At 45.4% G+C, this 16,363-nt stretch overlaps 1 protein-coding gene, 1 long non-coding RNA gene and 1 other non-coding gene across 3 annotated transcripts; 1 reads left to right on the forward strand and 2 right to left on the reverse strand.

Moving 5' to 3' along the window:
• Positions 1–1,564: 1,564 nt before the first annotated feature.
• On the forward strand, positions 1,565–6,806 carry LOC137313787 (zinc finger protein 585A-like; the record flags this gene model as incomplete). The annotated part of the gene is made up of 1 exon (XM_067979582.1): positions 1,565–6,806. A coding segment is annotated over one exon (1,758 nt), but the record flags the coding sequence as incomplete, so codon positions are not given.
• Positions 6,807–9,166: 2,360 nt separating this feature from the next.
• On the reverse strand, positions 9,167–13,942 carry LOC137313788 (uncharacterized). Its single transcript, XR_010961056.1, has 3 exons — positions 13,626–13,942; positions 10,915–11,005; positions 9,167–9,256 (listed from the first exon to the last, which is right to left on the reverse strand). It is a non-coding gene; the product is annotated as an uncharacterized lncRNA (long non-coding RNA).
• Positions 13,943–13,965: 23 nt separating this feature from the next.
• Positions 13,966–14,037, reverse strand: trnaa-ugc (transfer RNA alanine (anticodon UGC)). Its single transcript has one exon. It is a non-coding gene; the product is annotated as a tRNA-Ala (tRNA).
• Between the last annotated feature and the right edge of the window lie 2,326 nt (positions 14,038–16,363).

The following is a 16,363-nucleotide window of genomic DNA, read 5'->3' on the forward strand; positions in this document are numbered from 1 at the left end:
AACACTTGAATTATCTGCTTCCAATGTCTTTGTTTTTCGGCCTGGTATTAAGATCATCAATGGCGGCTGCATCACCCAGCGTGCAGCGCGGTACAGATTGTGCCCTATCTGAATCAGTGGAGCCCAGTGCGCAGGCGCAGTAGTGCCTCATTACCGGTCAGTGTGTCCTGAGCATGCGCGGCCAGTCGAGGCTGCGGGAGGAGCGCGTTCGGTGCAGGTCAGAGGATCGGAGCAAGAGGCTCAATAAACCCCGGGGCCCGGGTCCGGGCTCAGGCCCAGGCTCAGGCTTTACAAACCCCGAGTGCGGCCCCAGACCCGAATATAAAACAGTGAACATTATCCCCCCCTCACTACCCGCCGGGAAATGAAGGGGAAATGGGGATCGGTCAGGGAGCGTCTGTAAATGAAGGGGAAATGGGGATCGCTCAGGGAGCGTCTGTAAATGAAGGGGAAATGGGGATCGGTCAGGGAGCGTCTGTAAATGAAGCGGAAATGGTGATCGGTCGGGGAGCGTCTGTAAATGTAGGGGAAATGGCGATCGGTCGGGGAGCGTCTGCAAATGAAGGGGAAATGGTGATCGGTCGGGGAGCGTCTGTAAATGAAGGAGAAATGGTGATCTCCATATCTTCAGTCATCCAGGGAGCTCGAGCTTTGGATGCTGTTCCTTTCCTCCTCGTGGGAATCTGTCTACTCTGTACCCAAACCAACTCCTCCTTGAAGGCCTCCCACTGTTCAATTACTGTTCTGCCTGCCAATTTTTGATTCCAATCCACCTGGACAAGATCCCTTTTTAACTCACTGGAATTTGCCCTCCTCCAGTTAAGTATTTTCACATTTGACTGTCCCCTGTCCTTTTCCATAACTGTTCTAAACCTAATGAGATTATGATCACTGCTGCCCCACGAAACATGCTCCACCTGCCCCACTTCATTCTCCACACCGAGCCCACTGCTGTACACACTCTCTCACACTCACTCACTCTCTCACACTCACTCTCTCACTCACACTCACTCTCACATTTCTCTCTCACCATTTCACTTATGGTTTAGGGCCACTGAAAGATGATGCAATGGGTTTGGATTTCAGCACAGGGAGGAGGGAGAGTGTGTGGGACGGGGATTTACAGCTTTGAGTAATGAGAGAGGAAGTAATGTTCCATAGAATGTAAAGTTATCTGATCTGAATTTCTATCCTGTAATTACAGTGATAACTTTTATAAACTCCTTTTACAGGGGAGGATTTGCAGAGGGAAACTCAAACCAAAGATCACGTCAAGATCTGACAGAGTCACTCGATTCATCAGGACCTGAATATCATCGGCCTTTGAATGTGGAAGGAGAAATGTTTGTCTGTTCTGTCTGTGGGAGAAGATTTTAAACATCAGTGTGAGTGGAAAAGCACCGAGACACACACACGAGTGAGAGTGTTCCAGTGCACTGTCTGTGGAAAGAGCTTTAACCAGTTACACAGCCAGAAAAAACATCGCACCATTCACAGCGGGGAGAAACCGTACACGTGTTCTGTGTGTGGACGAGGCTTCAACTGATCGTCCAACCTGGAGAGACACAAGGACACCCGGACCACGGAGAAACCGTGGAAATGTGGGGACTGTGGGAAGGGATTCAATTACCCTTCAGAGCTGGAAACTCATCGACGCCGTCACACTGGGGAGAGGCCGTTCACCTGCTCCGTGTGTGGGAAGGGATTCATTCGGTCATCCAGCCTCCAGACACACCAGCTGGTTCACTCTGATGAGAGACCTTTTAAATGTTCTGACTGTGAGATGAGGTTTAAAAGCAAAATTAATCTGCTGATACACCAACGCACTCACACGGGGGAGAGGCCGTTCACCTGCTCCATGTGTGGGAAGGGATTCACTATTTCATCCAGCCTCCAGACACACCAGCGAGTTCACACAGGGGAGAGACCTTTTAAATGTTCTGACTGTGAGAAAAGGTTTAAATGCAAAAGGAATCTGCTGACACACCAGTGTACCCACACTGGGGAGAGGCCGTTCACCTGCTTCGTGTGTGGGAAGGGATTCACTCAGTCATCCACCCTGCTGACACACCAGCGAGTTCACTCTGGGGAGAACCCGTTCACCTGCTCCGTGTGTGGGAAGGGATTCACTCAGTCATCCGTCCTCCTGACACACCAGCGAGTTCACACAGGGGAGAGGCCGTTCACCTGCTCCGTGTGTGGGAACGGATACACTCGGTCATCCAGCCTCCAGACACACCAGCGAGTTCACTCTGATGAGAGATCTTTTAAATGTTCTGACTGTGAGAAGAGGTTTAAAAGCAAAAGTAATCTGCTGACACACCAACGCACTCACACTGGGGAGAGGCCGTTCATCTGCTCTGTGTGTGGGAAGGGATTCACTCGGTCATCTGAGCTTCTGACACACCAGCGAGTGCACACTGGGGAGAGGCCTTTTAAATGTTCTGACTGTGAGAAGAGGTTTAAAAGCAAAATTGAACTGCTGAAACACCAACGCACTCACACTGGGGAGAGACCGTTCATCTGCTCTGTGTGTGGGAAGGGATTCACTCGGTCATCCCACCTTCTGACACACCAGCGAGTTCACACTGGGGAGAGGCCGTTCACCTGCTCCGTGTGTGGGAAGAGATTCACACTGTCATCCACCCTCCTGACACACCAGCGAGTTCACTCCGATGAGAGACCTTTCAAATGTTGTGACTGTGGGAAGAGGTATAAAAGCAAATGTAATCTGCTGACACACCAATGCACCCACACTGGGGAGAGGCCGTTCACCTGCTCTGTGTGTAAGAAGAGATTCACTCGGTCATTCATCCTGCTGAGACACCAGCGAGTTCACTCTGATGAGAGACCTTTTAAATGTTCTGACTGTGAGAAGAGGTTTAAAAGCAAATTTAATCTGCTGACACACCAACGCACTCACACTGGGGAGAGGCCGTTCTCCTGCTCTGTGTATGGGAAGGGATTCGCTGGGTCATCCACCCTGCTGAAACACCAGCGAGTTCACACTGGAGAGGGGGCGTTCACCTGCTCCGTGTGTGGGAAGAGATTCACTCGGCCATCCAACCTGCTGAGACACCAGAGAGTTCACTCCGATGAGAGACCTTTTAAATGTTCTGACTGTGAGAAGAGGTATAAAAGCAAATTTAATCTGCTGACACACCAACGCACTCACACTGGGGAGGGGCCGTTCACCTGCTCAGTGTGTGGGAAGGGATTTGCTTGGTCATCCTCCCTGCTGAAACACCAGCGAGTTCACACTGAGAGACCTTTAAATGTTCTGACTGTGGGAAGAGATTTAAAATCAGAAACGAACTGCTGAGACATCGACGCACTCACACTGGGGAGAGACTTTTCACCTGCTCCGTGTGTGGGAAGAGATTCACTCGATCATCCCACCTTCTGAAACATTAACTTGTTCACACTATTGAGTGACCTTTTAATGCAGTGACTGTGAGAAGAGCTTAAAAGCAGAAATGAACTGCTGACACATCATCGCATGCCCATTGGTTGAGAGACTGTTCACCTGCTCCGTGTGTGGGAAGGGATTCACTCAGTCATCACACGTGCTGAGACACCAGCGAGTTCACGAAATGAGCAGGTCCAACGAGCCGGTCTGTAACACAGGCCAATGACTCAGTGCAGCTCGTTACCCAGTCACTGGGCTCCGTTATAGCCTCTCCTGTCAGTAACACACAAAGAGAAATTGTAAATCTGAAACAGAAAGAGATAATGTATAACACTTCATATCAACCACCAGTTTTTCCCTCTTTCCGGCTTTTAAAACAATCTGTTTCACAGTTTGTCAAACCCGAAACAGCCTCTGGGATTTGCTGATTGAGAATTTCAGTGGAAATTGGGACAGTCATTAAGTATCGGAACAAATATCCCCGCTGAGGGTTCGGGATTCTTACTCGTTTATTTATATCAGTGAGTGACCGATTTTAAACGAGGTGAGGGTCTAAACCTAAGGTAAGAGCCTGGGATAGACAAGAGATTCTTCAATGTATCAAGTTAAATTACACTGATTCCACCAACACTGGACATCACATCCCTCAAACATTGTTACCTGTTACTATATAAAACTGGTGAGGGTGGAAATGGGAAATAACTGAAAAAAACTTCATTGTATCAAAGTTACTTCTGATCATTATTATTATACAAACATTCTACAGCCTATCCCTTAAAAAGGACCCAATATCAAACCAGTCCCCAGTCCTTGGGCCTGTGCCTATGTTGTGATTTGCACCCGCTTCTGACTGACTTGGTATCAGACGCACTCCCGTCAACAGTAAACGGATGGAGCCGGATCCATAAGAGAAAAATGAGGACCGACCTCCGCGGTTCTCCCAGAGTGCGGGAGGCGGAGTAACAGCAGCAGACAGAGAGATCTCTCTAAACCAGCCGCTGCCGCCGGAGAGAAGCGAGTCCCGTTCCGAGCCGTGTCTGTCAGGCGCCCGCTGACCCTCTCTTCACTGAAGGGGACCGATTCAGCACCAACTCACACACCCACCATTGGATCATTGAATCACCTTCAACACCTGAATTACATCACCACTTAATCCTCTATACACGAGGAAATACAAACCTTGTCCACGCAACTTGCCCTCATAATGTAACCATTTTAGACCCGGTATCATTCTGGTCTTTCTGCGCTGCACCTCCTGCAAGGCCAATATATCCTTCCTGAGGTCTGGTGCCCAGGACTGAATGCCGTACTCTAAATGTGGCCTTAGCAGAGTTTATAGAATTCTAACATAACTTCCACCCTTTTGAATTCCAGTTCCCTTGAGATAAAGGCCGACATTCCATTCGCCATTTTAATTATTTTTGTACCTGTCTGCCAACTCTTCCTGATTTCCCGAAGTATCTCTGCTCACCCACAGTTCCTGGCTTCTCACCATTTTGAAAATACTCTGATTTATCTTGCTTCGGGCCAAAGTGGATGGTCTCACATTTCCCCAGATTGAAACTTTGAACAGTCTGGGGCTCTTTTGTATCGAAAAGAGAAGGCTGAGGGTGACCTGATACAGGACTTTAAGATTATGCAAGGGTTTGATAGGTCAGATGTAGATAAGGTGTTTGTACTTTTGGGAGTGGGGACGTCAGAACTTCGGGCCATGAATATAATAATCATCAATAAATCCAATCTGGCATTCAAGAGAAACATATTTATCCAGAGAGTCGTTAGAATGTGCAGCTCGCTCCCACAAGGAGTAGTTAAGGCGAATCGCATGGATGCATTTACGGTGAAGCTGGATAAACACATGGAGGAGAAAGGAATATTCGGGTTTGCTCATAGGGTTAGATGAAGAGGGGTTGGAGGACGTTCAACTGCAGCATAAACACCGGCATAGTCTGGTTGGGCCGAATTGCCTGTTTCTGTGATGTACATTCGATGTAATTCTATGTAAGCTCCATCTGACACAGTTTTACCAACTCACTGAATCTCTCAATTTCCCTTTGTAACTTTATGCTCCCATCTACACTACTCACTGTGCACCCTAACTTGGTGTCGTCGACAAACCTGGATATCCGGCTCTCTATTCCTTTATCTGCCTCATTTATACAGATCCCTGGGGGACACCACTCATCAAATCCTGTCAATTTGAGTACATACCCATTAACCCTACTCTCTGTCTCCTACCTCCAAACCAACTCCCTCCCCATGTCAATGGGTTGCTTTGAATTCCACATGTTCTCATTTCTGTTAACAGTCTCTGATGTTAAACCTTAACGAATCCCTCTGGAAGTCAATGTACACATAACCCCCATGGACACTCCATCATTTACCACATTAGTTACATCTTCAAAAAGTTCAACTAGTTTCGTTAGACTTGACTTACACTTTATAAATCCATGCTGGCTCTAATCAATTCATGTTTATCCAAGTGCTCAGTCATTCTTTCCCTAATAACAGATTCTGGTAACTTCCCCACAACAGACGTCAGACGAATCGGTCTATAATTTCCTGCTTTATCTCTCCTACCCTTCCTAATTAATGGAATGACATTTGAAATTTTTCAATCCATGGAACAATTCCTGAATCAAGAGAGTTTTGAACGATCATGACTAAAGCATGTACAATTTCCTCACCTGTTCCCCTTAGTCCCCTGGGATGGTCACCATCAGGTCCTGGAGATTTGTCTATCTTTAGTCTAATTGTTTTCTCCATTACCATTATTTTACTGACACTGAATCCCCTTGATTTATTTTCAGTTTTCCTCGTGTCTCTGGTACATTATCCTCATGCTTTTCTGTGAGTATCAGCAAGTCTGCCATTTCCTGATTTTCAATTACAATATCACCTCCATCTGTCTTTAAGGGGCCCCTATTACTCTTAGTCACCCTTCTTTCTCATAATATACGTGTAAAAACCTTGAAAGTTGTCCTTAATTTCACTCACTAGTTTTTCTCGTTTTCCCTCTTTGCACCTTTTACGATTTTTTTAGTTTCAGCACCACAATAAACAACACTTCGCTGTGAAATTTGCTCAATTAGTTCTTCAGTGTCAGAGCGAGAATTGTCCATCCCTAATTTATTTAAAGTAACAAACACAAGCACAAATATTCATCCGTGTATCAAAGCACTGATGGACACAGAAAGATAAACACAGCCTGAAACGCAGTCAGTATCGGGATTCACAGGGAAACGGGCAAGCGAAATGGACAAAGATAAAACAGTCTGAATCACCAACAGAATGTGACGTGTAGCTGATAGATATTAATGAGAGGAGGTGGGAAATATTCCCATGAATTGGCACCGTGGCTTAGTTGGTTAAAGCACCTGTCCAGTAAACAGAAGATCCTGGGTTCAACTCCCCAGGATCTTCTGTTTACTGGACAGGTGCTTAGTGAATTTGAGAAGCACACAGTGCTGTGTTTTGTTCAGCAGCCAACACGGAACTGATCAGGAGGTCTCTTCAAAAATGCCTTTTCATTATGCAGACAGCCCTCTCACAGAATGTGCCCGTGACACGTTCTTGTTTCTGGGCTCGTTGAGGTCGGGGTTTAATTCTCGATTCGAGGTTCATACCCTGGAGAAACCCTAATTTAACCCTAGACTTTTGATCTTGACGTGCGGTTCAGACTTTTGCTGAGAGGGAAAAGAAGTCCCCAAATCACTCCACCTGAATCTCACGCGGTCTCGGAAGAAGTTCAGTTCAAACAATCAGGACTTTAAAGGCACCTCAATGACCTGCACTTTCATTGAACGAGCTTTGCTTCCAATTGCATTCGACCTTGAAACCGCTCTGGTCTTTCATCTCACTGAAGCAGAGTGTGGCCGCTCTGTATCTGTGAGCATGTCGGTGACGAGGTTCGCTCTGATATTGGTCGCTCTCAATTTTTAAGATCTCGCCAAGCTCTGGGAAAAGAAACTGGGAATCGAATTGTCCCTGTAAGTGATGAATTGAAGGGATTGGTGCTCCAAGCAGATCTGGAAAATTCACAGTGCGGTCGCTCAGGAATTCCAAATCCACCATCTCACCACTCGGTGATCACATTAACTGAGCAGAGAATAAATGTCACACCCTTTATTTTGGAAAAGCAAAACGGTGGGGATTTTTATCATAGCCCGATGCCTTTCGTGTTGGATCAGATGTTCCCCGTTGCGTTACTTTCATCTTCATCGGAGAACCGGTTCAGGCGTTCCTGTGATAAACGGCGACAATTGCCTGTTAATGTTAAATTTAAGATGCAGTCTATAAAATGATGAAATTTCATCACATGCAAAGCACAAAAATCTTATTAAAGTTTTGACTGTCTCTCGGTAACCACGTCAGCATCTCCTTCAGTCTGAAATAGAAAGTTATTGGTTGATTAATGGTGATTAAAAGTCATTCAACTACGAACAGGGTTTAATTAGCTTCATGTAATTATTTATTAAGTTCATAACTCTTGTTAAATTTAATTCTCTGACTGGGAATGGAACCACCCGGTGATGGGAGCATTGAATTTTAACCACCAGTCCATCGGGGAGCTCCCAGGATTGAGCACCGATGACATTTATTTTTCTTTCACTCTTCCGTGATTCATTCAGCTCTGTGTTTATTCTCAGGCCTCTTATCTCTCCCTTCTTTTCAGCTTCTGACTGCGGATATTCCTCTGGTCAAATATGAATAATATAGAATATCTCACAGCCCCGCTATATTTGCTCCTTCTCTGTACAGTTCTGTACAAAATCAAACTGGAGGCAGATACCGACAGTGTCTCTCCCTCACTCCCCACAGGAGCAGCAGGAGATGACACTTTAAACTGCCAGTTGCTTCAAACGATGCCCGATAGACCTGCGTTGCCTTGGAGTTTTCCCAGCAGCTGCATTGATTCGATGCGTGAATTTTGGAAATGGAAACATGTCCATCAGCAGCTTGTGGGAGTATTTTCCCTCACTTTCCATTCCATGTCCATGCCTACTTGCACTTGGTGCTGTCATTGCCTGAACATCACCTTCTGTCCCGATAGTAGTTCGAACAGAAAATGCCATTTTGTGCGAGCAGCTTGTCTGACACGAAAATGACCTGAATTACAAAGGGGCGAGTGGGAAAGGCCGCGTTGGTCTGCTTGTTCACAGCAAAGAATTTTCAGCGTTTCCTTGTGGTTCAGTGTTTAGGATTCGGAGCTTTCATCACCACGGCAACGGTTCGATTGGTGTCTGTCTCAACATCCACATATTATCCACTCTACCATAAGTGGACTGGACTCAAATTGCTGATTTTTCACTGTGAGGGTGAAGAGACATAAATGTGTGGACATTAGCTACGAATTCATCAGCTGGGTTGCACCTTTGCTTCTCCCCCCGTCTCAGTCTTTCCATCTTTACCCTTCACTGCCGGTGTTCCAGGTTCGATCATCCGTGGCTGTTCAACGAAGCCTGAGAAGTCCATGAGGGAAAAACACAGAGAGTCAGAGACAGAGACAAGGTGGGATCAAAGTATAGGAAGAAATAGTATCAATGTCAAGTTCTGCGAACGGGCAGAATTTAAGATGGAGCTTGGGAGAGATTCCTTCACGTGTCTTGCAATTTTGCAAGAGACCATTGGGCTCCAAATTAAAAGCATGAGCCGCGCTGGAGAGTCTCTCTGAGAGAGGGAATGCGGTTCGTCAACTCCAGTTCATCGTTATTTGAGCAGTAAAAATAACTTTAAGAAGTATCACTGGGAACAGGATTCGAACGTACGCAGGAAATCCCCAGGGGATTCCGAGTCCAACGCCTTAACCACTCGGCCATCGCAGCTACAAACATCTGTTCTGCACGGCTGTAAATCAGAATGTGTAGGTTTATCACAAGCGATCTGTGATACAATGTTCTCTCCGACAGGTGAAAGGCCCTGATCCCTGGTCTGTGCTGACTTTCTGACAGTTTACTGGGTAAAGGCCCTGATCCCTGGTCTGTGCTGATTCTCTGACAGTTTACTGGGTAAAGGCCCTGATCCCTGGTCTGTGCTGATTCTCTGATAGTTTAGTGGGATTCATTCTGTATCTCTCAGTCTCTGGTGCAGTGTGTGAGTGTGGGATTCATTCTGTGTCTGTCAGTCTCTGGTACTGTATGTTAGTGTGGGATTCATTCTGTATCTGTCACTCACTGATACTGTGTGTGAGTGTGGGATTGATTCTGTATCTTGTCAGCATTGTGTGTGAGAGTTTGTGATTCATTCTTTATATGCAGTCTCTCATACTGTGTGTTAGTGTGGGATTCTTTCAGTATCTGTCAGTCTCTGTTTCTCCATGTGAGTGTGGGACTCATTCTGTATATACAGTCCCCAGTACTGTATGTGGGAGTTGAATTCATCCTAAATATGCAGTTACTCATACTGCATGTTAGTGTGGGATTCATACTGTACCTATCAGTCCCTGGTACTTGATGAGAGTGTGGGATTAACTCTGTGTCTGTCAGTCTCTAGTACTGTATGTGAGTTTGGGATTCCTTCTGTATCTGTGAGTGTTGGATTCATTCTGTGTCTGTGTGTCTCTGGTACTGTATCTGAATGTGAGTTTCATTCTGTATCTGTACGTAATTATTCTCTCAGATTACATTATCGCGTTCAATACTTTAGCTTTAATATCTTAATGTTTGAAGAGTTTTACTCCTTATTTAATTTGTAAATATGGACGAACTTTAGGATTTAATGTTGGAGGTTTTAATCAGATAATTTGTGTGCTTTTTGGACCACTATTAAATCTGTATCTCTGTGAGTACGATTGTGGATGATAATGAATCTTTCAAACTGATAAGGTGACATTTTTGAATTGGTTTGTAATGTGTAGATCAGTCTGTAGAAATGGAATTGATACTGTATCTTTCAGTCTAATATTGTATGAGATTTTTGGACTGGTATATAATGTGTATCTCAGTCTGCACTAATAGAATTGATACTCTATCTTTAAATTTCATTCTGCGAGTGCATTCTGAACTGGTATCTAATTTGCTTCTCAGGTTTACTATATTTCAGTATTTCTCAATCGATACTGTACGTGAGGTTTGGATTTGTAGCAAATGGTACACTTTTCGAATGGATATTTCATGTATTAAAGTCATGTGTGAGAGAGTTCTGGGATAGTATTCAATTGGAATCTCGGGTACATTATTGGGATTCATTCTGTCCCTTTCAATCGGGTACCATGTGTGATTTCTCTCTGGTATTTAATTCGTAGCTGTGTTGCCCTATTGTGAGATTGACACAGTGCCTTTCAATCTGAGAGTGTGATTTTGGACTGGGATTTTTGTATCGACCTGTCAGCGGGACTGAGTTCGGGGCAAATGGAACAGTGTCTGCCTCACCCGCTCTGTTTGAATGTTGGATTGAAAGTGTGTCTCTGGAACTTGGGATCAGTGTGGGACTGACTACTTCTGCTGTCTGAGACTGTGGAACTGATGACCTGTCTGTGTCTCTGTGCTCTGTGGGTGATAATGTACCTCCTGTGTGTGAGAAGGAGCTGGCTGCACTCCTCCTTGTGCCTCGGGTGGAGGAAACATCACATTCATTCTGGATCATTCAAGGATTCGCCTGTGGAAAGAAAATTATCTCTTGTAACCCAAGAAATGGTGAGGTTGAAAATGGAAAAGAGATCAGTTTAATATCTCTGCTAATGATCATTTTGAATATCCACAAATGAAAACCAGTGATACAAACAGTGTCAGTGTCTGACTCCACTGCAGCACTCAGCTTCTGCACACCAGGTGTGTTGGGCTGTTTTACAACAATTTAGTGACATCCAGACACAACCCAACCCCTGCACTGATCCATGAATGGGACTACCCGATGGGGCAGGGACCTTTGTCCAGGTCAGGTTTCTCATCCCCTCTCCCATGGGACTAACCGTTCAACCGAAACCAAACAGCCGCTGTTTAAATTGTGTCCTTCACACTTCTCACCTGCTGCCTGCAATAGATGCTCTTTGTATAACTCCCCACATCCTTACTGTCCGGCTCTGTTTCCACTCTTCACTGTCCAATAACAATAAACAGGGTGAGACTGGAACTAAACCAGGACCATTCACTCCTGGTTTGGGGAGAGAAAGCAGCAATGGTTTTAATAGCAGGTTCTTCCCATTCTCTCTCCCTTCCCCTGGACACACCCTGTCCACACACAGCCCGAGAATGACCTCTCCCTTCCCCCCTCTCACTCCATGTTCCGGGACCAGTTCCTGATCCACTCCGCCTCTTACAAACAGCCCCCGGACTCCCCCTGCCCTTCCCCCGGACTCAATGCCGATCTCTGAGCCCATCTGCGGACACGGTCCCGGAGCGATGAGCTGCTGTAACGAGGCTGCTCTTTGCTCCCTTCCCCCGGGGGCCGTGATCTCTCCATTCCCGCCTGTCTGAGCAAAGGAAGTGGGTCTGGGGGAAAGGTCAGAGGGAATGGGCTCCACAGGCAGTGCAGGAACAGGCACCAGAATGGGAAACAGATGGGATTCCACCAGTGCCTAACGCTGGAATCCAGACTGACTTTACAATCTCCAACTATTAAACTCGAGGTTTCCATCCCTGCTGTTTCTCTCGGGCTCTTTTGATGGGAAAGAGTCAGAGATAAAGTGAGCGGCTGTGGAATGAGCCAATGGGTTCTGTTCATTCTTGGCTCCCTTACTGATAAAGTAACGTTTGACTCCGAAACTGGAGGGAGGATTCCTCAAACCAATCCTGGAGAAACGGGGGAGGAAAGTGGGAGTCGGTGTATTTGCTGGGACCGTGTAGGATTAATATCAGGCAGCAACAGTCCCAGTTTATTTCAATCGGAGTGAAACTCTCGGTCACTGAGAGTAATACAGAGCGGCCCTGAGCTGCAAGATTGCAGAGGGGACAACATGCAAGAGAGGGTTAAATGTGTGACACTGTCCCTGAGAGTGGGATTAATAATGTGTCTGTCTCTGAAATAATATCAGTGAGAGATGAGACTGCATCTTCTGTCACTCCATCTTGGAATAGCAATTGGAATGGAATATTTTCCAATTTGTTACTGGGTGAAAACGGGACATTACAGGTCAGTTTCTCTCTCTCTCTTTTGTACAGCATATGAAGGTGGGATACTGTTACTGAGAGTGAGACAGAGACACTGATAGGAAGTGTAATTCTGATACTGTGCCTGTCTGTTTTTATCTCTCTCTAGCGCTGTACATGAAGGTGGAATATTGTAACTGAGTGTGAAACGGACACACTGATGGGAAGTGTGAGACTGATACTGTGTCTGTTTGTCTGTGTGTCTCTCTCTGTCTGTCTGTCTTTCTCTCTCCCTAGTGCTGTACAAGGAGGCCCCGGGATACTGTTACTGAGCGTAATATAGACACACTGATAGAAAGGGAAAGACTGATTCTGTGTCTGTGAACAAACCTCCGGTGCTATTGGTGAGACGGTCACTGTCCCTTTTACTGTATATCAGCCGGTCTGACGGGTCATTCATCATTCGCCAGTCCTGTCAGGAAAGGTGGAGAGAAACCGTCTGTAACTGTCTGACACTGGACTGTCTGTGAGTGTTGAATTTATTCAGTAACTAGTCGTCTCTGGGTGTTGAGAACGGGATGGAGAGGACACCAGTTACTATTATCTGACAGTCAGTTTAGGAGGAGAGAGAAACACAGAGAGACTGGAGGAGCCCAGAGCGGATAATTTGTATTTTCATCTTAACCAAACATATCACTGTGTGCGGACAATATAATAATGTAAAAGGAGGAGGACGAGGTGAGGCACAGACAGCATTGAGTCTCATTTCACTATAGACGGACGCAGGACTTGCCCCAGGTGAGGGTTTTGTGCTTAAAGATCACTTCACTAAAAACACCTTGACGATCTGGGGTTACAGGCGGACATGACGGGCAGGAAAAGACCAGCTCGTTCATCAATCCTGCCCCTCATGCCTGGAGCATCGTGACTGGACACTTCCTACACACACCACCAGCCCCACCCACCGGGAACATGGAATCTCCTGGGAGCGGTTACAAACCAGAAAAAAAACAGAAAAAAGGCGGAGAGTCAGCACCCACCGCACCAGAGAGGGTCAGCACCCACCGCAACAGAGAGAGTTAGCACCCACCGCACCAGAGAGAGTCAGCACCCACCACACCAGAGAGGGTCGGCACCCACCACACCAGAGAGAGTCGGCACCCACCGCACCAGAGAGAGTCAGCACCCACCACACCAGCCGGGAATACATTCCAGATGCTCACTCCTCTCTGGGAAAAGAAGAAGCTCCCAACATCCAGACTATTCTTCCCTCTTTGTGGTCGGAACGCCGGTCCGCTGCTTCCCCCCAATCTGTGAAACTGGAAATAATCGATCACTGGGCAAGCTGTTCAACCATGAGATGGGAGCCATTGAAACACCGTGGGCGCTCTCCCATTGAATTATATTCTGTGCGGAGCGTTCGGTTTTTCGCGAGGTGAAGAAACTCTTGTCTCTCCTTGTGTGGAAATGTGAGGCGAGTCTCAGATGATATTCTCACAGTTGAATCCAAAATTTGAAATGTAACTTGTTTAGAGATGCCGGGGATTGAACCCGGGACCTCATACATGCAAAGCATGCGCTCTTCCACTGAGCTACATCCCCACGGGGCAAAAGGTACCTGAGAAATAAACAAGCAGACACTTTAGAAGTGAAGCCGTGAGCTTTCTGCTCCGTCTCTCCAGGACATCGAGATGCCCAGCGGTCCCGCGTGTTCACAATGTTCAACCTCTGCTTCAGTTCACGGGGTTTCTGCTCCTCTTTACTTTGAACTTTCCAAAAAAAAGTCTGTGGAAATAAAAAAACCCAATCGCTAATGGTCAGTGACAAGGCTGAAATCGAACCTCTGAATCATAAAGTGAGATGGAAGAATGACAGAGCGTCAAACAGGAACAAGAGCTGGGACTGCTCGCTCGATATTGCACCGTCACACATTCCCCTCAGTCGGCGGCTGCTTTGAGTTGAGCTGTTGAGGGGACCGAGAGATGAAGTCCCGCTCCGGGACAATTTAATGCTTGTGGAGCCTCAGAAGTTGGAACTCGCTGAGCTCAAAAAGCGTCATTCAACTTTCCGTGGGTAATTCTGGTGAAAAATTATTTAGGAAGATGCTAAGAGTTGAACCCAGGACCTCAACACATGCAAAACATGCGCTCCATCACTGAACTAAACCCCCAGATCACAAAACCCTCTAACCAAGGAAAGAAGAACTGATTGTCCTCATTTTATGAGGCCACCCGTGGTGGGTGTGCACTCCGCTCACTGCATTTTACTGGAGAAATAATCAATTTATATTATGTAACTATCCCCCACTCACTGCATTTTACTGGAGAAATAATCAATTTATATTATGTAACTATCCTCCACTCACTGCATTTTACTGGAGAAATAATCAATTTATATTATGTAACTATCCCCCACTCACTGCATTTTACTGGAGAAATAATCAATTTATATTATGTAACTATCCCCCACTCACTGCATTTTACTGGAGAAATAATCAATTTATATTATGTAACTATCCTCCACTCACTGCATTTTACTGGAGAAATAATCAATTTATATTATGTAACTATCCTCCACTCACTGCATTTTACTGGAGAAATAATCAATTTATATTATGTAACTATCCTCCACTCACTGCATTTTACTGGAGAAATAATCAATTTATATTATGTAACTATCCTCCACTCACTGCATTTTACTGGAGAAATAATCAATTTATATTATGTAACTATCCTCCACTCACTGCATTTTACTGGAGAAATAATCAATTTATATTATGTAACTATCCTCCACTCACTGCATTTTACTGGAGAAATAATCAATTTATATTATGTAACTATCCTCCACTCACTGCATTTTACTGGAGAAATAATCAATTTATATTATCTAACTATCCCCCACTCACTGCATTTTACTGGAGAAATAATCAATTTATATTATCTAACTATCCCCCACTCACTGCATTTTACTGGAGAAATAATCAATTTATATTATGTAACTATCCCCCACTCACTGCATTTTATGCCTGAGAGACACCTTGATTTAATGAACCTTCAGTCCCTTTATCTACATGTCTTTTAGACATTATGCTATTACAGCACATTCCTCCCTTAGGTCTGTTCATTCCCACTTTACTGTTGTCAGCATCCTTTTAGTTTTAACTGCAAACTTGACTATAATAACCATCATGCATCCTTCTCGGCCCACCAGCACTTTCTTATTGAACACACGTTACATGGTTCATTCTATATTAATACACAGTACAGTTTACATTTATAGATACATAGATTCACAATACATTTTGTTCTACTTCTACTATTGATTATAATTATACTAAATTCTATCTGTTAATGGGTTAATCCTTACACGTTGTTCTTCCTGACTCTAAACACCATAGTTCAGTCCTGGATGTGATTAACAGCAGAATCCAACCCCTGCAGTCACTTGTGAACTCACTGGTGTCTCAGCACATGTGATGACTGAGTGAATCCCTTCCCACACACGGAGCAGGTGAACAGTCTCTCCACAATGTGCGTGAGTTGATGTGTCAGCAGTTCATTTCTGCTTTTAAAGCTCTTCTCAAAGTTACTGCATTAAAAGGTCACTCAATAGTGTGAACAAGTTGATGTCTCAGAAGGTGGGATGAATTCGTGAATCCCTTCCCACACACGGAGCAGGTGAACAGTCTCTCCCCAGTGTCAGTGTGTTGGTGTTTCAGATCATTTGTTTTAAATCCCTTCTCACAGTCAGAACATTTCAGAGGTCTCTTATCAGAGTGAACTCGCTGGTGTCTCAGCAGGTGTGATGACCGAGTAAATCTCTTCTTACACAGGGAGCAGGTGAACGGCCTCTCCCTAACGTGAGTGTGTCGATGTCTTCACAATTTGTATCTGCATTTAGAGCTCTTCGTGCAGTCAGAACATTAAAA

The sequence above is a fragment of the Heptranchias perlo genome, unplaced genomic scaffold (assembly GCF_035084215.1).
Source record: "Heptranchias perlo isolate sHepPer1 unplaced genomic scaffold, sHepPer1.hap1 HAP1_SCAFFOLD_483, whole genome shotgun sequence".
NCBI classification, from domain to species: Eukaryota; Metazoa; Chordata; class Chondrichthyes; order Hexanchiformes; family Hexanchidae; genus Heptranchias; species Heptranchias perlo.